Source organism: Malurus melanocephalus, unplaced genomic scaffold (genome assembly GCF_030028575.1).
Source record: "Malurus melanocephalus ecotype Western Australia unplaced genomic scaffold, MMel_1.1 scaffold_373, whole genome shotgun sequence".
Lineage (NCBI taxonomy): Eukaryota > Metazoa > Chordata > Aves > Passeriformes > Maluridae > Malurus > Malurus melanocephalus.
This window is the reverse complement of record NW_026623605.1, coordinates 603,483-628,383: the sequence shown is the minus strand read 5'-3', so window position 1 is coordinate 628,383 and position 24,901 is coordinate 603,483. Positions and strand designations below refer to the sequence as shown.

At 43.2% G+C, this 24,901-nt stretch overlaps 1 protein-coding gene across 1 annotated transcript in view; it reads left to right on the top strand.

Moving 5' to 3' along the window:
- The window catches only part of KCNH5 (potassium voltage-gated channel subfamily H member 5), a 147,267-nt gene that overhangs the window by 5,674 nt on the left and 116,692 nt on the right, over positions 1–24,901 (top strand). Inside the window, exons 2-4 of the mRNA XM_057378768.1 lie at positions 7,306–7,429; positions 13,941–14,047; positions 18,649–18,777. Coding sequence (XP_057234751.1) covers positions 7,306–7,429; positions 13,941–14,047; positions 18,649–18,777 — 360 coding nt within the window. The remainder of the gene's footprint in view (positions 1–7,305; positions 7,430–13,940; positions 14,048–18,648; positions 18,778–24,901) is intronic.

Sequence of the window (24,901 nt, the reverse complement as noted above, 5' to 3'; positions counted from 1 at the left end):
TTTTATTTTCAATTTTCTATTTTTTTGAGGAAACATTCAGGTTTTCCTATTGCAGTTGGAAGGCGTATACAGCCAAAGAATAATGTCAGGAAATGGAAATACATTTAATTAGCCTTTTTACAGGGTGCTGTTTGATGAGTGGTGAACTGGGATTTTAAGTTACTCTCAGATGGCTGAAGGAAATAGGATTTTATGATTTAAAAACATTAAATAATAGAAGATTTTGGAGTTGGAACTCTAATAAYCTGCTTTTCAGATTAAAAAAAGAGATGATACTTGTTTAATCAGCACGCCCAGGAGACTGGCTATTGCAGATGCTAAGCCCTGGGTATCCCWAATGGCCAGGGCTTGGCTCCACAGCCTGGAAGGGTTTTGGATCAGTCCTGTGGAAAGCTTTGCTCCAGCCCCTGGCACAGGGAGCAGAGCAYGGGAGATGCAGCCCATTTTCTGCCCAGACAGGTTATTTTTGAGAAGTAGCCAGGCTCTGTGGAGCTGCAGCCAGGACTCGCTGCGGGCTCTGTTTGCCAGAGAATSCCCGTGCCTGAACTGCTCCTGTTACCACAATTTGCTCCTCTGGGACTGTGAAGGCAGCACTCTCATTTGGATAAAGCTGAAAATCTGGATGCTGGCTGCTCCCTGAGGGTGCCTTGAGTGAGAGCTGCAGCGTGCTCCCGTTTAAATTTAGTCTCAGTACATCTCTGTTGTGTTCTGCTTGATTTTAATAGAGAGCAGGTTCAGCRGTGGCATTTAGATGATGAGCAGATAGGTGAGGATTAGTTTAATTCTAGGGTAAATTTATGTGTGGGGGAGAAACTGGGATGAGCATCGTATGAAATGTCATTTTTCAGGTAATTCATAGAGGTGCTGCCTTGTCCTTGTTGTCTCAGAGTTTTCTTGGGGTCAGTGATGTTGGGCCACAGCGAAGGCAGGGGCTGTTTGTGGGCTTTCACATTCCCAATGATTGCAGTTAATTTGCTACCTTTTCAGGGGGTAAATTTCAGGCAGACTCTAATTTTTCTTCTTGAGCTYGCTTGCTAAATTGCTGAAAGCTGCTGTGTTCCCAGCTGGGTGACTTACACGTGGATTTAATATTTCAGCCAGTGCTGSGTTATTTGTCTTCTGTTTTATTTGAGGAGCACGTTTTTGGGGCAGGAAATGGATCATTTCAGCACAGTCACTGTGGTGACACCTTGCTCTGGGTTTAGCCCTCCTTGCATCTTCATAATAGGAATATGAAATAAAAACAACACTGGCACAGAAAGGTGACGTAAAGACTTAGTCCTTTGAGGGATTTTTTTTTTCCAGGCAAGCAACACTTAATGTACTGGGTAAATTGGATGACACTGATGTTTTGCATGCTTTAAAGACACTGGGGAAATTACAGCTTTGTTAGAAAACAGCACTGTGGTTTTACAGACAGGAGTACAAAGTGCTGCTGCTTCAAGAGCAGAGGTTTGTCTGCAGCCAGCCCCAGAGCTGGAGGGATGCTGGTGCCTGTTGGGGCAGATTTCAGAGGGCTGTGCCCTCCAGGAAGGCTTAGGATCTTCCTCTGAGTTCCATCATGAGCACGTGGTTGGAGTGACCACAGACAACACCAAGATCTGCTCAGGAAAGTGAAGAAAATTTAAAAAAAAGAACTTTTTCAGTACATCCCTCCCAAGTATGTGAACAGAGGAGCACCACCAGTTTCTCAAGATGCTCTAAACAAGTCTGCAGCAATGAGCTGACCCTGTGGTTATGAGGAGAATCAGCTGAAGTGGTTTGGGGCTCGTATAAGGAAGCATTAGCCAAAAAAAGGCCAATTCCAGACGTTTCACAGCCCCTGTGTTTGCCCTGCAGTGGAAGGGTGGTAGTTCTGAAGGACAGCTCTGTGTGAAGTTGTTAGAGTCAGGAATTTGTTCCTAGGTGGAAACACTGCATCTTTTCTGTGATTGTAATCGTTATTGTTGTTTGTGTTCTGCTACTTTTTCATTTTCTTTGCAACATCTCTTCAGTGGGGACTTTTCTAAAAATGGTCGATTGCCTGTTTCCTTGAGATGAGATGGAATTCTTAAAAATGGTGATTTAAACGATTTTGGTTACAAGTGGTACCCAAGCRTTCTCGAGAAAAGATGTTTAGAGACAACGTTTCCCACTTGGTTAAGCATATCTCCTGGAATGATTTAGCTGTTCKTGCTCTCCTGTCATTACATAACACGAATTTTACACTGCTTTGGGCATTTTGTTAGTTAAAAAAAAATTGCTCACACACCGTGGTCTTTTTATTTTATTTTAATAACAAACACAAGGCTCAGCATTGTGTTGAGGGCTAGCTACTGCAAGATAGAGTAAGATTAAAGGCTTGCTGCTCTACAGCATGGGCTGCCTTTATACAAAAGGCTTTTTTACAAAATAGAAACGTGGCAGCAGCAAATGCAGTGCCTTTTAAAAAAAATTGTTTTCCTCAATTGTGTTTTCCAGCCTGAAGTTTTGCTGACTGTATGCCTCTAATACCCTGTTTCCTTGCCATCAGTATGAAACCTTGTAAATAGGGGAGTTATATTAGCTGATAAAAAGCTGCTGCTTTCCTAAGGGGAATCTGGCAGCTCTGAGACAGAGGAGTCTGCTGGCAGACCCTGCTTTCCTTACAGATCCTGGTGTTYAGAGGGGTCCTGTCAAAGAGAATWCTCRACCTACAGATTTGTGWTTWGGGCTCTCTGCAGTGCATCAGAAARGKGAAKGGCTGGACAAGATGGTTGGTRGGGGCAAYGACATCTAGACRAGCYTAKAAATAATAAAAATTRACTTTTTATCTGTAAGRAAATGGGAAGTGGACATGCACTTTCAGTACATTGCAGAAATCCAAGCAAGGATGAACCCATCACCTGAGATTTCAGGATAATCATGTGAGTTTTTAAATTACCTGCATGTAAATGTTTTCAGAACACGAGATACCACCACACCATGGTCACCTGGATCCCAGTTTGCTGCAGTTCCACCCTGTGTTGGATCAGACCAGAATCTATCAGAGTTGCTGTCCTGCTTTCAGCACTGACCAGTGTCTCCCTGACCACTGGGGAAGTTCCCAGYCTCTGCAGTAAAATACTTGAGGGATTGGGATCTACACACAGAGAGAGAAGATTTTTCCTTTCTGGGCCACAGATACTGCACAAGTTTCAGTTTCCAGCATTTTACAGCAGAATGTCAGCTGTATTTATACACTGCTATTCATAACTTTGGCAATCCCTGTTGTGATYTTTCGGTGAAGCCATGAAATAATTAAATTCACGTGTTCTGGTGTAGCTGTAGTGGCTGGATTCAGTGATGTCCAGTAGCTAACCTCTGCTAGGAAATACTTGTTATTGAGAATACCTCCAATATAACATATTCTTTCAGAAGATCTGCTTGCAGAATATAGTTCTGGTCTGTTGGATCCCACAGAAATATGGCTGTGGAGATCCCAGTGCTGGTGTCCTGGCCATGCTCATCACCCCACCATTTCCACACCTTCTTCTGGCTCTTTTTCTTCTGAAGAATGCACAAAACACCCCTTTTTCTGTTGAATACTTGAGCAGGCAGGGAGAGGTTACTTCTCCTATGAAGTGAATTTGAACACCTCCATTCTTGGCTGCCCTGTGACAACTGGAGATGGAGAGAAATGAGGTTTTTCCCAACCTTTGTCTCTTACACCTGGTTCAAGCAGCCAGATGGAAATTACACTGAGTGGAATTTGCCATAGACTGATGGAAATCATAACCAAAGACACAACTGTGATGGCCTTTCTTCACCAGGAGATCATGAACCCRAATTGTAGAAACCCAAAAGTCAGGCATGCAGGTAAATTTAGTCCAGGAGTGGCTGTGGATCCGTCCCCAGGGGAGGAACTGAAGAAATGGGCTTTCAATGGTGATTGTTACCTTTTTCTTAGTGGTGATAACATGATTTTATAAAATTATGATCAAAAAAAGAAAGGTTCTCTCCAAGTACCTTGTCATCCAGTACACAATTTGTATTTTTACAGCTGGGTATGGACTGGCTTATGTAGGGTCAAATCTGCCTGGAGTTTTTCTGGAAAAACTGTARAAATAGGGAAGAATTAATTGTGTCTTGGTTGAAGAAAATAACATGACTCTTGATAAAAATACAGGGTAGGTTAAATATAGGGAGTCCAGTGGATACTGAGATTTGGGTGGACAGTGAAATCCAAGGGTCAGACACTGATCTGTTCTTCCTTCAATTTTACCAAGTTGCTCAGTGAGCAGCAGCGTTAATGGAACGTGGATTCCCGTGGCTTTGTGCCCACAGTYGGATTTATTGGTCTCTAACAAGAGGGAAACGTTGATTTGAGGTTTTTCTTCTGCTGGAATTGGACTCACACACACACAGAGAAATATTGAATTGGACCTGGCACTGCTGGGTTTGCAGTTGGGCTCAATCATCCTGGAGGTCTTTTCCATCCTAAAAGATTCTGTGATTCATATTCCTGCGCTGGGTATGGATGAATAAGCTTGAGGAGACAAGGGTAAAAGAATTCAATTCAGTAAAGGAAAATTCAAGGGGACAAAAGAAAACACCTTCTAAGTGTCTAATATGTATATTATGGATCAGATCTAACCTTAAAATGAAAAATACTAGTATTTATGAAAATATTTATAGTGTCTTCTTTTTCCACAAATTTTATGGGATTTAAAAGAAAAAACAAAACAAAGCCAAAGCAATCTATCAATAGTTTGGCTTTATCTTTTGTCCCCGCCCAAGTTTCTTGTGCATTTGATCAGTTTGGCCTTATCAGATATTTTGAGACCCTCAGGTGCAAAGAGGTATAAAATCCACAGCAGACAACCCTTAAATGCTGTTTTTCTGTCTGCACCACGTATCTTCTGCTGTGCTCTGTGTCCTGAAATGGTGATGTGGTGGGAATACACAATTGGGTCTGTGTCTGGGGATGGGGAGGTGTTGCAGGAGGGTTTTCTGCTCTTGGCCTCTGGAGAGCTCAGGGATGTGCAGAGCATCCCTGAGTTTATCATCATCTCCAGGCTGTGCCCCCTGTGTCGAGAGATGCCGGCAGAATTTTGGCCAGAGATGATTCTACAAAGGCAATCTCTCCAGATCAAAGCACAGGGCTTGCAATCTTGGGTCATTTCCCTGTGGGATGGGAAATTAGGAGTTGCTGATGTTCGTGTCCTCCTCAGCTTCTCGGTGTGGTGGTGATGGGATGAGAGAGAGCCTGGTGGGTTTGGGGTCTGGGGGTGGCTCCCCTTTTCCAGACTGGAGGAGATGTGGGGGGAACATGAGAACAGTGGGATGAGCTCCAGAGAACACTCAATCCCCAGGGGTTTAGTCTGGGCTCAGCCCAGTCCCTGCTGCAGAAGGGGCTGTGGGAAATCCAGGAGATTTTCTGTAAAGCTCAGGTTTTGCTTTGTGTCTCCTGCTGTGGCGAGGGTGTCTTCCTCTGGGCAGGAAAGCAAATTTTCAAAGTTGACATCAAGGCTTAAAGAATATTTGTGATGGATCCAAATAAATGCCTTGAGCTTAAAAGTGTTAGATTTCACAAAATATAAACTTCTCTTTTCCCCATTGGTCGGCTTTTAAATATTTTAAAATCTGCTTTTCTGTAGAAAATCCAATAATCTCCGGATTATTTTTTTTCCAAATTCATGCTTATAAAGAAAAAAAATAGAAATACTATTTTTTTTTTAGTATCTGTTCCTTATTCAATAGAATAATGTTTGCAGAGTTGTACAATCCAGTCACAGTTATGAACACTCTGAGTAGGGCATGGGCAGYTCATGAAAACTCAGTGTCACTTTTATGTGAAAATCAATGTGTGCACCTGAATAAATGTCTGTCATTGTCATAACTGCTCTTTGGCTATTATGAGGAAAATTTTTAAAAATATCTTTATTTTTTTTCCCCAYAAGAACTGCTGAGAGGAACATTTCTATAATTTTTATACAGCAATGGCTGTTAATAGTTATATTCTAATAGCTTTTTAGCACCAGTGAATGGGACCACTTAGTTCCATAGCTGCAGTCAAAATGAAATTGAAAACACTGAAGATTACCATGGACTATAATTTGAGAACCTCTGCTAAGTGAGAATATTGTTCCTGAGAAAAAAATTGGGAATGTTTACAGTGTCAATGAACATAAAATCCCTGCAACATTCAGTTTAAGCAAAATGRGTATTTCCTTTGTTTGGAAGTGCCTTGCTAAAAGCAGGGATGGAAGAATTGAACAATTTTAGGACTGACTCATAATGTGTTGGTGCCAGTCCATGTGTGTAAACTGACTGAAAGAACAGATGATTTAAGCGATGTTTAAACCCGAGTTCAGCCTCCTAGAAATGCTCCCTGCCCATCTTTTGTAATTACAACAATGGGTGCGTGTTATTAGCATATGCCAAACCCACCTATTTGTATTTTTAGTTGGCTGCCGCTAAAATTCATAAAATAATAGAATGGTTTGGGTTGGAAGGGACCTTWAAGACAACCTTCCCCTAGATCAGGCTTCTCAAAGCCCCATCCAACCTGGCCTTGAACAATTCCATGGATGAGGCATCCASAGCTTCTCGGGGTAACCTGTTCCAGTGCCTCAGCCCCCTCACAGTAAAGAATTTCCCCAATATCTAATCTGAACCTGCCCTCTGTCATTCCCTCTGTGCCATTATTAAAATTCCCTCTCCAGATCTCTTGTAGGCCCTTTAGGTATCTGTTTTGTATTATTTGAAGTCCCTTTGGCACTCATCAGCTCCCAGATCATGCTAAATTTTCATGTGAGCCACTTAATATCCACACTCTGAGATGTGGTGGGTGCAACTCACCCTTTCCCTGCAGCTCCTGGCACTCTGTCCTTCATCCCAGGGATGCTGGCTGCATCCTGCAAAACAGACTTGGACCTGCCAGGAGAAAAAAGTTACTTATCTCAAGCCAAAGAGTCATGGTCAGCTTCGGGCATGCATACAAGACAGTGTTTAAAACTCAGTTTGCAAGTTAATTTAACGTTGCTTTCAAGATATGCTATAAAATAAAAATCAAACATGGTATCTTGCCCAGATGTTGTGAATAAATTAATGCTTCCTAAATTGTTAAAACATTGGTGCTAATATTGGTATTTTGGGGTATAAGAAGCTGCTTGCATTACCAGGAGTTATCCTRTTTAATCACAAATTCTTTTCAGATGTCCATTTGGATTTCAGCTCCCTCTGAAATTCCACTATAGAAGTTACTATCACGAATAACTTTGTGTCTACTGTGTAAATACACAAGGATGATTTCATTGCACTTTGCCACTGACAACAGCCCTTTCTCTCTTTTTCTCCTTTCAGAATCCAGTTTTTTGCTGGGAAACGCCCAGATCGTGGACTGGCCCGTAGTTTATAGTAATGACGGATTTTGTAAACTCTCTGGGTACCACCGAGCTGACGTCATGCAGAAGAGTAGCACTTGCAGGTATGCCCGTTGCCTTTTTGCTGCCACTGGATGCACTTGAACAATTTTTAATCTGCTGGGAAGAATGGTGAGGCTTTGGGAGAAAAGATTGGGGTAAGAAAGGTGGTTTTTTACAGACACTGAAATATTAAAACAGGCTTTAAATAATGAAACTGACAACTTATCCAGAACATGGTGAGGCACTTGGAAATTTATCCTGGCTAGTATTGGTGAAAAGACACTCTAGGTGATGATCCAATAGAGTGGGGTTTTAGGTGATGTAGTTCAAAGGAAYTCTTGTTAGGTTGTTCTGAGTTCTGCTGTTGCCATGCCAGGAGGCAGTGGGCTATTCTAGATATATAAATATTATTCTGTAGCCCACGCTGGCCCCTGTTATTAAGCACACACAGAGCCCAGTAATGCACAAAGTGCATCTTCATTCCCAAGAGGGTGATTATGGTGCTGATATATTTACTCTAAGCATTGCAGCTTTATGGCTTTTTTCTTTTATTGGTGGTCTTTCAGGAGCGAGCAGCTGTGATTTGTGGCTGGCTGTGCATCTGCACCGTGCCTGCTGCATCCTTTAAAAAGAGATGCTTTGGRGAGGGACTGGTGTGTGTGAGCAAAGCAAACGAGGGGCAGAGGCAAGGAGGGAGGGCTGAGATACGAGTTTGTGTAGGTTTTCCCTTCCTGCCTTCGGGGAGCAACCAGCTCCAGGCACTGGAAACAGAGGATGGAATATCTGGAAGTGCTCAAGGCCAGGTTGGACAGGACTTGGAGCAATCTGGTCTGGTGGAGGGGTCCCTGCACATGGCAGGGGGTGTGGAACCAGGTGATCTTTAAGGTCCCTTCCAACTCAGACCATTCTGTGATTTTGTGATCTACAGTGATGGTTTTGGGGAGATAGGTGCTGCCATGCACAGCTGATGCCCCAGCTGGCAGAGCAGGGCTGKCCCTGGAAGCAACACTGGGGTGTGGTCACTGCTCTGATCTGCGGGAAGAGGTGGAAGTGGGATTTAGGATTGCTCTGTGCAGCCCAATGTCCTCTAATGGGCAGTAGCAGGAGATGGGCAGGGGCTGCTGAAATGAAATATTCATTCACAGAGTAGCAACAGAGTCAATAAATTCCGTGGAGCTGGAGGAAACAGCCTGATCACAGCTGTTCTGGAGATACACAGACACTTTCCCCTTTTCTCTCTGCCATCCTGTGTATTGAACYGTCTGTGTTTGCTGTGAGCCAGCACCTTTATAGCCTGTGAACAGTAATTACAAATACAGAATAGGATTGTAGGAAATTGTTGAGGAAGTGAAGGTTTAGCCACGTGTCTGATAATGATGTGTGTGTGCTTCAAATATTGAGAGGACCAGAAGGTTTGTTCCACCTGGGGTTTTGTTTTGAATGTGATAATCTCCTTTTACCATTTGTAAGGATCCTGTTTTGACCACATTCAAAAAGATCATTCAGGTGAATTGTGCAGTCAAGGAGGAATTACTGTGGAAAGTTGAATTGGTAGCAAGGATTCTTTGTTTCATCTTTGTTCTGGACATCCATCTCTGGATTTTGGGGAGCTCTCCCTACACTCAAAGCATGACCAACAGCGTTGTTTCTGGCTCTTGGAGAGTTTGGATGGAGCTTTGAGGAACCTGGTTTGGTGGAAAGTGTMCCTGCCCATGRCAGGGGTTTGGAACTGGATAATCTGTAAGGTCCCTTYCARCCCAAACCATTCAGGGACTCCACGAGTTACACAGGCAGTGTGATGCTTCTTGCCTGTCAGGAGACAATCCACCCTTTTCAGATGAAGTGAGAGCAGTTCAGATTTTCAGTGTGGTTGACATGGCACACGTGGCCTTCCAGAGCAGTGGGAGCTGCTCTCTAATCAGGGACACAGAGGTGATTGGTCTTAAAGGCCAGTGGTGCCTGCTTAGGCTACTCAGCAGAATGTCATTGGGGTGGTTTTTTTGATATCTGGGGTTATCATTGATAGTATTTTCTAATCAGGCTCCCAGTCCAGTTTTGCTGTGTTATGCCCAGATGATGTTACATTATAGATAAAATTTGCTTTATGTGCAGTGTTTGCTTTGCTGCTGTGAGACAAGTGTTTTGGGATAAGAGTGTCATGGTGCCATGCCATTATTGCAGGTTTTGGAAGGTTTTCAGTGCCAAAAATCCAACCAAATTAAAAATACAAATTTAGCCCCTGATTCAACTTCTTCTATTACTGATCATGAGTGTGATAAAGGACAATTTCTAAATACTGGAAGGTTTGGCCAGTTTGCCTCGCTCTATAAGTGCTTCAAAATCATCTTTCAGCCACACTTTTCTCCTGGTGTCCAGTGAGAATTCACTACATTMTCTTTCCCACTCCATCCCCTACACTGGGACTGTCTGTATGTTGTGTAGGTGTGGCACTTATGTATATGGTTTAGGGATGGACTTGGCAGTGTTGGGTTAACAGTTGGATTCATGATCTTAAAGGTYTTTCCCAACCYAAACAATTCTGTGRTTTTATRTCTCAGATGTTCTTGMCTGATGCAGATCACAGGGAGGGGWGGATCAGCTGAAGTCAAGRGAGGTGTGAGTGATTTTTGTTCCAGCTCAGGCAATGAGTTAGTGCTGTGGCAGGCTGGTAACTCCTTTGATTTTGCACTTCTCTCATCTTTTTAATCGGCAATGGCATGCACACTGGCAGGAAAATCACTCCCAAATCCCTCAGTACAAGTGCCAGTCTCCTTGTTTCACAGGCACTGTTTAAAAAGCACATTGTACGTAGAAATCAGGCTGTGATGGGTCTTGGTAAGTGCTCTTCCTGAACTCACATGGCACCCAAAATTGCATGTGTAGCTTGGGCTGAAATATAGAATAACTGGTTTAAGTAAGTGTTATAAAGCATAGAATTTTTAGGTGGAAGAACCTGTGTGCTGGCAAAGCACTGCTGTGCCAGATGAAAGTGAGCTGGGAGTCCAGGAGGAACCTGTGACTGAGACACCTCTGACCTCCATTTAACAAAAAAAAAAAAAAAACATTCCTGGAGGGGCATCAGTAGTCAGCCAGCATTCAGGAGAATCACTGGTTCCACACCCAGTTGTCCATGACATGACCATGTGTGTCCTCTGCATTGAAAGAATAAACAGATGCAAAATATTAAAATGCAGTTAAATGTTGCAAGTAACATCAGTGTTTTCTAAAAATTGTAGCTTATCAGTTAAAGTCTGTGATTTCATCACACCTTTGGAAGAGCAGGCACCCTTCAGTGGACCTGCCCTGGCATCTGACACTTGGCATTCACTGCAGACTTTGCCTTTCCTTGCACATGAGATTTTCACTGTTCCACTGAAGCCCTTGGTCAGCATCTCTGCTCTCCTTGGTTTGATTTACTGCCCTCRTGAGTGGGATTAAAAAAAGGTCTGCAAAGGGAAATCCTGGCTCCAATGATGCTAATGGCAAAATTCCTGTTGTTTTCACAGAAATGGGATTATGCATGGTGGATACACCATGCAGGACTTAAAAAAAGCTAGATTTGGTGCTGAGATGTCACCTCTGTGGCCTGATTTTTGCAGTGCTAAAACTATGCAGAGAAACCCCACTGAGGATGCCCATGGAGCATGGAGCTGCACCTCAGCAATGGTGTCTGCTCCTCACCCTGCAGAGTTTTGAAGCTGTTGATGTTTGCTGTTCCTCCAGGATTTGTCTCTTGTATTTGATGCCCTGGATGCTTCTGGACGAGGAGAGCTGTGAACTGGGTGTAGGGCTGGATGCCTCCTGTGCTTCACTTTTCCTGTGTCCTGGATAATTCCTCTCAAGCAGCTGTTACTGCCCTGCAAACCCAGACCTGCTCTGGCACAGGACAGAGGAGCACAATGTGAACCTCCAGATGAGGCTTTTCTGTGCCAAGAGATGCTTTAAGAGGGAGGCAGAAGCCCAGGCACCTTAAATGACAGCCTGTCTGTTTTAGAGGTGGAGAAAACATCTRAGATTGTGCCTTTCTCAGTGTGTTTCAGCAAGTCTTGCTTCTCTTTGATAAGTGTGTTTTCCATGTAGTAAGATTCCCAGTAGCAGAGTGGTTTTGATATTTATGTCTTGTATGGTTTGCACTCAAGGCACCTGACAAGCTCTAAATAACAAAAAAAAAAAAAGAAAAGGCAGAAAAAGACAGAGTGATTGACTGAAGAAATAGGAGTCCCTCCATTTGTACAAAACAGGRCAGACTAAATTAAATTAAACTTGTGATTTTTGATAAGCAAAAATCTTATATAACTCATGCCGTGAAAGGCTCTGAGGTTCCTTTGGTGCTGTTTAAAATTGCCTTCTGAAAAATGTCTTTATTGTTCCAGAAGCCTTTAAAATGTCTCTTTATGTGTGAATATAACATGAGATTTGAGCATTACAGGTTTACTGCAACAATAAGCTGCCTGTAATTTAAAACATAAAGTTGATTGATCATGTTCTGCAGCACTAACTGGTATCGTCCACCTCTCACCATCAAGTAGGACTTGTCATTTTAACACTAATTAATTATGACTTTCTGTATTAGAAGTCATGTAAAACCAAGCACTTCAACAAATTCTTTCTGCTTTTTCCTTCAGGACTGTGAGAAACATTGTTTTAAGTCTCAARAGATGCATCAGTGTATTAAAAAAGGCAGAGATTAAAAAAATATCAAACTCTTTTTGTTGTCATCTCATGTGTAAATGCATAACAGGTTGAAATGGGCAAAGAAGGGCAGGGTTCATTTGAAAATGAGCACTAAGCTGTGTTTTGAGTTTCCTCCAGACAGCTGTGCATGTTAGTGATAATTAACACATTAATGAAGCCTTGGGCCTGGGTGAAACCATTTCCTGACATCAGCTGCTGTAGTGGCCCCTCCTTTTCAGGGCCATCCCAAAAGTGACAGTGTTGCTGTGCCATTTATGGAGACACAGAACCATTGAGGTTGGGAAAGACCTCTGGGATCATCAAAGCTGAGTCAACCCAACACTGCCATCTTTACCATCCTCCCAAGAGCCACATCTGTGTGTTTTTTGGACATTTCCAGGGGTGGAGATTCCACAGCACTCTTGGGCAGCCTGTCCCAGTGCCTAACCACCTTCTCAGGGATATTTTCCCTAATATCCAATCTAATCAATGTCTGTGCCTGTGCTACCAGTGGAGAGGCACCTGCAGGGACATCCAGGGGTTGTGGCCACTCTGGTGCCTCCATCACCCAGACCAGGCACCCCCTTGAGTGGCTGGGAAAAGAAAAGATTCATGGCCTGGCCTTCATTGAGTACTTTAATGCTTGCTGAGCCACTAACCACTGTGTTGTTTTATTGTTTCTTTCAGAACAGTAGACATAAAATAAATGTTTATTGAACCTTTGGAGGYCTGTTGATCAATAAGAGAAGCTGCACTGAAACCACAGAAGCACTGATAGCTTTTTCCTTTCGTATTCTCAGGGCTGTCTGTTGTAGGTTTCAGCTGATTCTCAAACTCTTGGTGAACAAAGAGAATGGGGGGAGAAAAAAAGTCTGATCAATTAAAAGTATATTCATCCAAGTGTCTGAAAGCTTTTATCTGATGTTCCATTTTCTTTCAGTTGTGTAATTGGGAATTTGCACAGARCAGCCTTCACTTATTTTTAATCCAGGGGAGAATGACAATAAAAGCCTGGCTGTTTCCTTACAAAGGCTTTCAAAAGTAAGGTCAGGGGGTTGGGATTGCTTACACCAGCTGGAGGTCTGACCTGGAAAAGAATGCAGAGATGAGATGGTCAAGTGGCAAGAAACAGCAGAGTTAAAATTACATAGTTATATTCTCAGCCTAGAGAGGGATGAGTCTCCAGAAGCTTTTTAGTATTTTCCACTGAGTTATTAAAGAAATGCAGTATACAGTAAGGAAAATGAGGATTWATTTGTTGTTTGGTAGTAGTGCAGAAATAGCTACACACTGCAGTCATTGCTCCTCATAGTTTAAATCCTACCTCTGTTTGTATTGGTATTTAGTAAAAGAATTCCAATTATCTTATTGTCCCAAATGCATCCTGACAAGATCAGATTTGCAGCCATGGGTTCAGCCAACAGCCTTTACCTGTAGTAGCTTGCATTCCTCCTCCAGGAGGATTTTCAGGAGGATTGAACAAAATTTGGGAGATTTTAGAGGTTTTGTTCCATTTTCTCTGTTTTGACAGCAATGCTACCATGGCCTGCAGCTGTGGTGATATTGGTTTCATAAGCTGTCAGCTCTTTTTCTACCCATATATCGTTAAAGATCTACTCGGTAAAGCACTTAATGAAGTGTTATGGTGGATTTATTTGCAGTCAGATTTGTTATAGTATTTATAAATATTCCTATTTGTTACAGTAAGAAGATGGTCGTGGTTACTCAGTATTGTAGGTGTCCTGGTGACACTCTGAATATTTAAATGGAGTGTAAATCATAATTAAACCTCGGTAAATGACAGTTCAGAGCATCTCTGATGCTTTTGCTGTTGGAGGTGGCAGTAATAAAGCTGTTGCTTGTCTAGAAAAATAAGAAAAAACCTTATTTCTTTTTCAGTTTCATGTATGGTGAATTGACAGACAAGAAGACCATTGAAAAAGTCAGACAGACTTTCGACAACTATGAGTCAAACTGCTTCGAAATTCTCCTCTACAAGAAAAACAGTATGTATACATTTGTGTGTGGTGCTGGGAGTGAAAAAGCGTATTTAAAATGTGTAATAGACTGAGATAAATTTTCATTTTGACATATGGGTAAATTTGGGGCAAGATTKGGAGAAGAAACAGGTATTTTGGTTGCCACAGCTCAAGAAGAGATCTCTCTTTTCAGGCCAAGCATTCCGATTGCCAAGAATAGTCGTTGTTCCCTGCTGTCTCTCGTCTGACTCCTTTCACAAATATATTTAGTTTTGAGGATTGTTTCCCTGGAGGGAAATTGACTGGGTTAGGTGAAGAGAAACCCTGAATGAGGTTCCATCACAYGCTCAGGAAACTCCCCCATGTCTCCACAAGTGTGTGAGTTGCTCCCCGTGGTGTTGGGATTCCTCCGTGCTGTGTGACCCAACCCAGTGCTGAACCTGGCATGTAGCCCAGGGATTGGGTACAAAAACCAGGGGCTGTCATAACTTCAGGAGATGCAGGACCTGTGTTCCTTCTTGTTGATGAGCATTGGGTTTGCGGGAATTTGCCAGAGCCAGAGATTTTCCTCATTTTGTCTTAACCACGAGCCATTCCAGTCACATTTTTTGTTCTGGCTTATCGAGCTTAGAGCATTTTCTGAGCACAGCCCATGCTGTTGTGTGGCCTCAGCTGGATTTGTGCAGGGTGGTTGCAATTCCTGTTGTTGTCAGTGGACATGAAGAGCCTCCTCCACTAGTACAGACCATCTTCCTGAGACAGAAAACCAAAACTGAGACTGAACATCATGCCTGATGATTTTTGGCTTTCCTTCCATGTACCCTTTTATACTTTTATATCCTTTTATACATTTTCTGTACCCTTTATGTATCCCTTGTACCCCTTTGCCCACATTCTTGTAAATTCTTGTAGCCTGATATTCCAGCTTAGTTTAGAAGTTCTGCTGAGCAGAGAGACCAAACATCCTCAGGAAGGAGTCAGTGTGCCCTGTGCCATCTTAAACCCATCTCCAGCCTTGGGTGAAGCCTTCTGTCCAGAACATCCTGTGTAAACTGGGCTCTGGCCTCATCTGGGGAGGGGATTCATTAGAATAGGAAGACATTACTGCATTTGTGAAGTTTCTTACTGGGGAATCCTAGATAGATATGCTAATTCCTGAAACCTATAAAACTTGTACCCGTGCTGTACAAGGGGGTGCTTTCTGCCATCAAGTTGTGCACCTGGGATCCCAAATACYGAGGTGAAACCCTTTTTATCCCCTTAACTGTGTCTGTGTCATTATTAAAAACTGGCCTTTCAGGGCAACAAACATGCTGCAGAAGAGCTGGTTCCTCTGCCCTGAGCAGGATGAGTTGACTGGGTTGGTGGCCAAGAGCAATCCCAGACCAATCCTGATGGAGGAATTCTCTTCAGTTTGGCCCTCAGTGCCCTGCAAAGGATGGGGCTGGGGAGCATTCCCCCTGTTCCACCTGCCTGGAGCCCCTGGGTGGGCTTTGGTGCTGGCTGAGCTTGCCAAACTGATCCTGGAGCTTTTCCCTGCGTGCTGTGGCTGAGGGAAGGGAATGTTGTCCCTGTGCCTGACTGCCCCATTTCACTGCAAACTCACCTGAACCTTCCATGACATTGAAGGAGGAGCATCCTGGACACCTCCTCTTACACTTTACCTCCATTTTCCCTTTTTAGCCTAAATCTTCCTGTGTGGGCACTAAAATAGCAGCAAATGTTGATACATTTCTGCCTGCGTCAAGGCATTTTAGCCAACATGTTAATTAAAGAGAGAAGCAAGAGCAGCTCAGAAGTCCAGCTGTTCCTGCAGGTGCCCAGRGGAGCCCTCCAAATGACCTCTTTTTGGTTCCTGAGCATATGGAGGTGTCTGTTCTGGACATTTTCTGCTTCTCTTCCCGTTTCCTGGGCAGGTTACCTGGGTGCCCCCTCTAGCAGGGGAATTTCCTGGGATAATCTGATTTTTGCTGGTGGTGGTGCCCAGCACTGCCATGCCCTATGTTCTCCCAACCTTGGCTTCTTTTATCAGGAGAAGCTCCTTCTCTAGAAAGGGCTAGTCCTGAACTGAATTTATTTTATTTATGTATAAAAAGAGAAAAGTCTTCTCTTGGTGATWTTCCTGTAACAAATCAGATGCTTTTTGCTTTGGGTTGTGGATTGTCTGCTGKAGCTCGATGATGCTTCAGAGATTTATTGAGCTGCAGTTGCCTTAATAAAATCTTCACCTTTGSCCAGATCTCCAAGCCCACACTTCCCATAAGTTACACAGGATTACAGAAGGACTTCATGGAAAATTACTCAATATTTCTCTCCGGGCTTGAGTCACTTGCCATCCATAASATCTGTTGTCAGTTTTCTTCTCCATCACCTGCAGCCCAGAGCCTCAGCCTCTCAGTAATGCTGACAGGCTCACCTCTTGGCTCCAGCTCAGCAGCTGGTGTGCTCAGGTTTTGCTTCCATTTGTCATTCTCTGGTCCTTCAAGGCACTGCCTGCTTATCCCCCAGGCTGAATATCAGAGCAGAGAAAAATAAGGATTAGTTATCTGCTGGTGTGGATGCACTTCTGCRGAGTGTTGGTGGCTGYTCTGTGRAAGGGCTTCTGTTTATCACCTTCAYGAGGGCTGCAGTGCCTTTACCCTCCCACCCACATTTTCAAACTTTAGATCCAGGTGTGCCATGTGTTTTTGGTAGTGTGGCACAATGTGGATTTTTTTTTTTTATTTTTTTTATTTTCCTTTACCCATTCCCTTATGCTTTTGGCAGAGGGGGATTTTGAGGTTTTCAGGTTGCTTTCYCATCTTCCTCCCCAGTGTTACAGAGATGATCTTTAAGGGCTGATGTTCTCCAGCAGCATCTGTTCGACTGCTGACTTCACCCTCCCCTTGGTGTTTTAACMCAGCTCGCAGGCTCCAGCTTTGGAGCTGAAAGCTTGCTGCAGCTTTCTTCTGCTTTGCTGCATTCCCCTGTTGTGTAGTCCTTCCCTCTGCCCACACAACTGTTCACCAACCATATTTGGCATGCATATACATATATATAAACTATATTTATTTATATATATATATGTATATGCATGCCTCTCTCTCTAACGTGTGTATATATATTTATATATATATATATATATATATATATATGGTAATGGGAAACTTCTTTGCCTTCTTTTCCCCATTTTGCTGCTTCTACAGCAGTAGCCACCTTGCCTCTGTCTTGGATTTTTGTCAGCACCTTTGTGCAGGTTTAACCTACTTGTTCTCAGAGCTTCCCAAATGGATCCAATGGATTCCCAGGTATAAGTGCGAGTTATTTCTCCAGAGAGCTGCAGCACTCTGTTTTAGTAGTTATAAAAAGTCTTTTATCTTGGGTTAGCAACTGGGAATTAAGATAATCAAGTAATCGGCATAATGGCTTTGGAATTATCACAAAAAGCAGTCCCACATCTCTCCCACCTCTCCGGTTTACTGGCAGTGAGTTACTGGTTTAATCCCAGTCGAATTTCAATGAACCCTTGTGGGTTTTAACCTTCCCCACAGTAGTCCCAGCCCAAATGGTTTTCTGTGCCCTCTGGGATCCATCCTGCCGTTCCTGGCACAGCTCCCTGTGCATTAGAGGAGATTTGGGGGGGCCCCTGTGGATAACAGTGGGCAAGAGGCTCGTGTCAATGTGTYAGCTCTCAGGCAGCTCAGGAGAAAAGCCCTTCTGTCAGCTGGCTGAAAGCACAATCAAATCCCAGAGGTAATTAGATGGCTGTGAAGGCATTTATAGCACGGTGTGTGTAGGTGCTCGTTTGGGAGGGAGGGACRCAGAGCTCTGCTGGATGGAGAACATCTGACATTCCCAACCCTGCAGGGGAACAGGGTGTTTCTAAGGAAATGGCTCTGAATATTGTAGGATTTCACCCCTTATGGAGCACACCTGCCTGTGTGTAGGGCACTGCCACGGGTGTGCCAGCCTGGAATTGGTTTCAGCTCCTGAAATGCACAGGSAGGATTTACCAAAAGCCAAGCTGGTCACTGCAGCACCGAGGGCTTTTGTTGGCTGTGTATTTGATGAGTGGTGGGGCTGGAAAAATACTTGGTTTCATTTCAGAAGTGAAGTAGAGGTAACTGTGCTGGGAGATTGCTGCACTGGGCAGGGCAGTGAGGGGGTGGAGGTGTGACCTGAAACACTAAAGAGAAACCAAATCTGATTTATCCTGTTAGGAACTGAGAGTCCAGCTCAGGTCCTCTTAAATAATGTAGTCACAGAAAATTTGGAGCACTTCACAATTTGATAACTCCACATTATGTGAAGGAGGAATCAAAGATACCATCCACCCATTATTTTTCTTACCTTTCTACCTTTTAGACTAAGTCTGTGAGACATGCTGGGAAAAAAAACAAGAGCATTTTATTTCAGAATGAACTTCTAAATAGCATCCTGTCTCTGTTTATCATCCAGTTAGATTAATGAAGCTCTAAAAATGGGAATATGTTGTTTTCTTTGGAGGAAGTAAAATTAAAAGCCCTGGAAGATGCAGAAATATTACACGCCCCTAAACTATATATGTGTTTAATAATGTGTAAATGTTGTGGGCTGGGGGAAGTTTGTGCTGCACCACATTCCAATGTCACTTTTTTTCTCTGCTCCAGGAACCCCAGTTTGGTTCTACATGCAAATTGCACCTATAAGAAATGAGCATGAAAAAGTGGTTTTGTTCTTGTGCACTTTTAAGGATATCACCTTATTCAAACAACCAATTGAAGATGATTCAACAAAAGGTAAATATGAAATACATTATTATTATTTTTTGTGAATGATAGAAGTACATGCTTGAGCTCAGACYTGTCACAGGGATGTGCCATGTCTGTGATCTGCATCTTGAGCTGAGGAAATGTTTCGTGACCTGTCAAGAGTTTCAATGCCATGCTCCTAATTTTTTTTTTTTTAAAGATAAATCACCATGAGTGGAAATTGCCTACCAGTGTTTTTCTAGAGTCAAAAACCTTCCTTTTTCTTTGTAATTCACTTCTCCATCACTACAGTCAGCAGTTTCTAAAAATTACCTTTTTGAGTCGTTTGAATGCTGTGTTGTTTTGGGACATCTTTCTCTTACGGGACAGATGTCATCTTTTCAGGAAAAAAATAATTCCAGCTCCTTGTGATGAGATACTGRTATTTCTTCTCCTTCTCCCTCTTGGAGGTGAAATGCAAAAAAAACCAGCCAGGTTGAGTCATTTATTACTGCTCAGGAACGATGCCTGCATTGTGCTTGCACTTCTCAGCTTCAGGGGAGGATTTTGTTGAAATGCTCTTGTCAGTGAACAGCCCATGGGCAGACCTGCAGCCTTGCAGRGGAAATTGGTGGGGAAAGGTACAGAGGATGTGACAGCATCACCCTCTGCTTTGGCTGTGAGAYACGTGTCCTGTGTCAGGTTTACATGTGTATGGCTTTGGGTGAAACAATACACGCTTACATAAACAGGGATATTACCCACATCCCTTGGAAGCTGCCTCCTGATGATTAATTCCTCACTATCTTTTTTCCCTTCACGCTTGAAGAAGGCTTGATATCTCACTCCGAGCTGGTGTGCTTTAAGCCATCTTCTTTGGAATAAAGTTGGTGTCATTTGAATGCAAACAGCGTTTAAAGTAATTTCTTAATATCTAGATAGTGCTTATTACAAGTGTTTGGATAACTGAAAACTCAGTGTACAAAGGCAGACTTAAAACGAAAGGCTCCCCTCCGAGCTAACACTAAACATGACAATTTTTTTTTTTGTCTAGAGAGTATTATCCATAAAATTATAAGATCCTGAAATAAGAATACCTCCTCATCCATCATAAACTTTACTGCCTCTACAATTTAGCTAGCAACCTGCAAATGTTCTTTATTTCACTTTCAGCTCCATAATGTGGAATTCTCCTGCCTGGAAATAATTGGAATTTTTTAGGGTAAATGCTGGTTAATTAAAAGGACTTTTTAGGTATTTGAAGGCATGGGACTGGCTGCTTACTGCAGTGTGTAACACATAGTGTGCGCTCAGAAGGAAAAAGCCAATCTTTGCAAGAATCCTGTGGCAGGGTTTCAATGCTAATCAGTGATTTCTCGGGGGACCAAGTTGTATCTGACATGGAACCAGCTCCCAGATCTGCCCTTTTCCCAGCTCTGCCCCACTTCCCGCAGGACTGAGCTGCACTGGGGGGTGTTTGACTGCAGCAGGACAGAGAAGACATACTGAGGGTGGCCCTCAAATGATGAATGTTGCCTCCTTTGGATTCTCAGTCTGGRAATTTCAACTCTGCTGCTTTCCCTGGGGAAGCAGGGATGTGCTCCAGGGGCTGAGCTCTTCACCTCCCCATCTCATGGCAGAGGAGGAGCAGAACCCCTGTGGTATCCAGAACAGGAATATGTGTTCCTGTGGGAAGGAGCAGTAGCAGTGAAATACATCATTTGTGTACTGCTGCTCTGCATTCGTTAAAATGCCAGGTACTAACGATGGACATCACAAAATATTGTTCTCAGCAGACAGAGAAGTTTGGCTGTGTGTCTGTAGAGTCTTTATTTCTGCCAAAGTCATCCTCTAAAACCCCAAAACTCAAACAGAACGTTTCAGAGGCAGTGCAGCCACATCTCCCAAGTGCCTTTAAAGCACAGGATTGGAGCCTTAAGGATCTGCTCAGGGTGCTTTGATTAGAGCTTTGATTAGCATTGATCAGTGCCTCCAACAAACCTCGTAATTGCAAACCACTGACCCCATTTATCTTCTGCCTTTGCATAAATTTTGCAATGGCTTTTGCATCCTTGATATAAAGAAATCATATTCAAATATTTGCACAGCTTTACGACAGGGGTGGGGAAACAGCACTGTTGCATTGCCCTCTGTGCCTCAGCTGTGTGGATCTGTGGGATCCCACAGCGATGGGATCACAGTGTTTTTGTGTCAGACATGGTGCTATGAGAGATACATAATTCATTGTCCCTGCAGATAACATTACAATGTGCTCAGAAGCTGCCAGGCCACTTGCTTTTTGAATTATGAGATCGGTAAACATATACGTTAAAATTTAGTGGGGGATTTTTTAAAGTCTTGTGGAAAAGGGTTTCAGTAAAATACTGCTGTTGAGTGCTGGGATTTGCCATTGAAAGGGCTATTTTTTCTTGCTCCCCTCCTTTTTAAAAAAAGGATATTTCTTCAGAAATTCTGTCAGGACCATGCAATACATAATACATAAGTAACTATGGTGCAGATGAGTTACTGTGTGTTACTTATGGGAGCAGTAAATCTGAGCTAAAAAATTCAGCAGAAATAAAATATTGATGCCATTATGCAATAATCTCCCCACACCAAAACGTTCTGCGAYGTTCAAAGGTGTGTTGCTTTGTTGTACAGCTTCAGTTTATCACGCTCTTGCGAGGTGTTTAACTCATATCCATGATTGTATCTACCCTGCAGAGCGTCTGTGTGTCCTCTCTCCTGGAAATACCTGGTTGGGCTGGCCAGATCTGCTGCAGTGGGGGTTGGGATCTCGGGGAGATCTTGGCAGGGAGCAAACAGCAGGTTTGGGGGACAGAGAGTGGTACTGAGGATGCAGATTTGCCCAAAAGGGTCGAGCACTTGGTGGGTTTGTGAAAACAGAGCGGACAAATAAAACAGTTGTCTTTTTACAAAGCACATTGCAAGGGTGAGGTGGGATTTTTTTTTCTTTTTTTTTCCCTGATGTGGGCCTAGAAGAGTGTTTTTTGAGTGCAAAAAATACAGTTGAATTCACAGGGATGAGCCCTGTGCGAGCAGAAGGAGTCAGAGAGGTCTGTGACAGATGGTGTCTGTCTCTGCTTACCTGTGTGCTCACCATTAATGCTGAAAGGAGGAGGAGGAGGAGGAAGAAGAGAGGAGGAGGAGGGGGCTTTGCTTGCCAGAGGGAGTAACAGTAATGAAATTTTTTCCAGGCTCACCCAGGGGGCTGTGAATTTGCTGCRGACCAGAAGGCTGTTGAAACTTACTGGACTGTAAGCAAGACTGGAGAAAAAGGATATTTAAAAGCTACCTTCCCCTCATAAAATACAGTGACAGAGATCAAAACCCTTGTTTTCTGAGAGGGTACAGGCAGTCGACACTAAAGATTGGACTGACTTGTTTTCTTGTTACTCATGCTCCGATCTATTACCGCTGGCTGATGCGTGGGAGACCTATGATGTATGGCAATGTAACGGGGACCAAAAAGTGCTGTAAAGYCATTCCTTGTAAATGGAAAACTACTTTCAAAAGTGTCTAACCAGCCAAAAGTGTCAAAACCCYCCAGCAACTCGAGCAGAAGCGGCAGAAATGGTAATGGAAGGAAGGATCAGCTGCCTGGTTGATGTGTTCCCTCCTGACTGAAGGTATTTCAGGCAGCTGTGCAGGTCTAGGGGGAGAGAGAACACCTCCATTGATTTGGGTTTTGGTTTTTAGGGCCCAGCTCCCRAGCCAGTGGCTGCTGAGCTGTGGATGGGGGCAGCATGGAAGAAGAGGTGTGAGAATTCAAGCTGGGGCAGAAGGTGATGGCTGCACTTGGTGGTCACTGGGCTGATGTTTTATTTCCTGCTGAAGGAGCTGTGCTGTGTTTGTGTGATCRCCCTTTCTTTCCTTCTCCTGCTCCTCTCTGCTAATGGGAATGTTTGTCTGATCTGGGTTCAGCAGCAGGTGCCACCAGGATGCCCAGGTGTCCTGGCTCGGTGCCSTGCACAGCAGAGGTGGAAGGCCATTACAAGCATATAAAAAATCCTATTATGTATTTTCTTCRAGTGAATGAAACCCAAAGAATATTTTTTTTAATGTTTGTACCATTGTCGGGTCACAGCTGGATGCTTTTATCAGCTTGCTGAGCTTTTATTCTGTCTTTACCCAATGGCCTTTTAAAAACATCTGAAGACTCTCAATTCCTCCAAAGACACACCGTGGTAATAATCTTATGTTTATTTGTCAGGAAAAGAATGAAGCCATTTTTCTGGGCCTTAACTATTAAAAGGGTGAATGGGGCCACTAAAAATGTTAACACCGTTTGAAGCCAGAAGTGCTGTAGATTCTATTGAACAGAAAGTTTAAGTATAGGAAAAAAAAAAAAAGACCAGCATTTTTGATTAATATTGCAGTTTCACCTAGTTGTGCAATGGTTTTATTCCCTTTGTTATTATCATCAGTGAAAGAAAAAAAACCTGGTCTCTAGGTAAACTTCGATTTCTTATTTTGGCTAGGATTCTCACTGTTTATCTGGAGTCTCTGTTGAGTGAAATATCAGTCTTGCCACCTCTGGAGTGACAGGGAAGTTCTAGGGAATACCAAGGGGATATTGAATCAGGATGCAAAGTTGTGTTAATGAGCCCCCCACAACTCAGGACCATGTGCTGTTAACAGATGGCATCAGGAGATGGCACAGCAGGATCCTGAAGTTGCTTTTTTTTTTTTTTTTTTTTTCCTTTTCACTTGATAGAGCCAGACTTTGATAATCAAGTCTGTCTGGGACAATGCTGTAATGCTTCCAATGATATAACTCTTTATGGTTATATAACTCTATATAATGATACAACTCTATCTCAGAGTGTGACAGGGCTATAAAAAGTGTAATAGTTGCAGAAATATGCACTTATGGCTTGCTAATCCTTGCTAAGCCTATAATTCTGATCCTTTTTTATCTTTAATAAGTGCAGGTTATTAAGCATATATAACTAAGTGCACATGGGGAACTTTTTTTTCCTTGAGGGGGTATCAATCCTGGYGATAATAGAACAAGTGGGTGGAGGGATCAGAGCATGAAAATAARGTTTCTACCTTTAGCTGAAGCACAGTGTACCCTGTTGAGTACATCACCTTGACAGTAATCCATCACAGCAATTTAATAGGTTGCAATTTGGATATCCTTAACGTGTTTTTATTGCACTTTTCCGTGGCTGTAATAACACAGGTCTCGTTGCGATGGAGACCTGCTTGTTCTYGTGATGTTTCCTTTTGCTGTGATCTGCAGTTTCACTCCCTTCAAGGAGATCACCTCCATGTCTCCATTCTCCCCCGGGGCTCGAGTGCAGCATCCAGGGACTCCTGGGCTGGGAGAAAGGGTTTTGGTGTGGAGAATGACAAGTGAAGTGGTCACTTGCCAAGACAGCAGCTGGGCTTTCAGTGTCGAGAGCAGCCAGCTCAGTGCAATGGTGCTGAGAGAGTCTCTTGGTGTTTTAAACCATCCATTTGGGATAGGCACARCTTGCCAGCAACCTGGAACCCCTTCCAAGGTTGCTTTTTTCCTGCTCCTGCAGGACAAGTATCCCTGTTATTCATCCCCATTATTCATCCCTGTTATATCTTCAGTGACACGGACTTGGCACTTTCTACAGACACAGCACAGAATAATCACAAAGAGAGTTGTTTCCTCACTCTCAGGCCTTGTTTTTACTTCTCTCTCCCCCCCTGTGTMATTTCTTGCTTTACTGCTGCTGGAGACCCACTGTGATGAAGAAGAGGGAATTTCCATCCCCAGGGTTGTTCAGTTTCCCTCACAGAAATGCTTTTTTTTTTTTTTTTTCTGAATCTGATGCTGCCTTTGGAGCCCTTTCTGTGCTCCATCAGCAACTCAYCAATGCACATTAACTGTCTGCAAATTTCTGGAAGTTTAACGTGCAATGAAAATGAAATCCTGTCGAAATCAAATCTAACCCCATGAGAGATTGAATTAAACTGGAAGTTGATCGTAAAAGCGGCAGCTGTTTGTAAATGGAGACACTTTGTGTGGGGAAAACTGAACACTCATTAGCCATATCTGAAATAATAAATATAAATGTAGCAGAGTTTAAAAGTCTGATCTGTGTAACAGAGGGCATTCCACCTCACTGAGTTGCTCCTCTGCTGARCCCATGAACTTTTGTGTAACTAAACC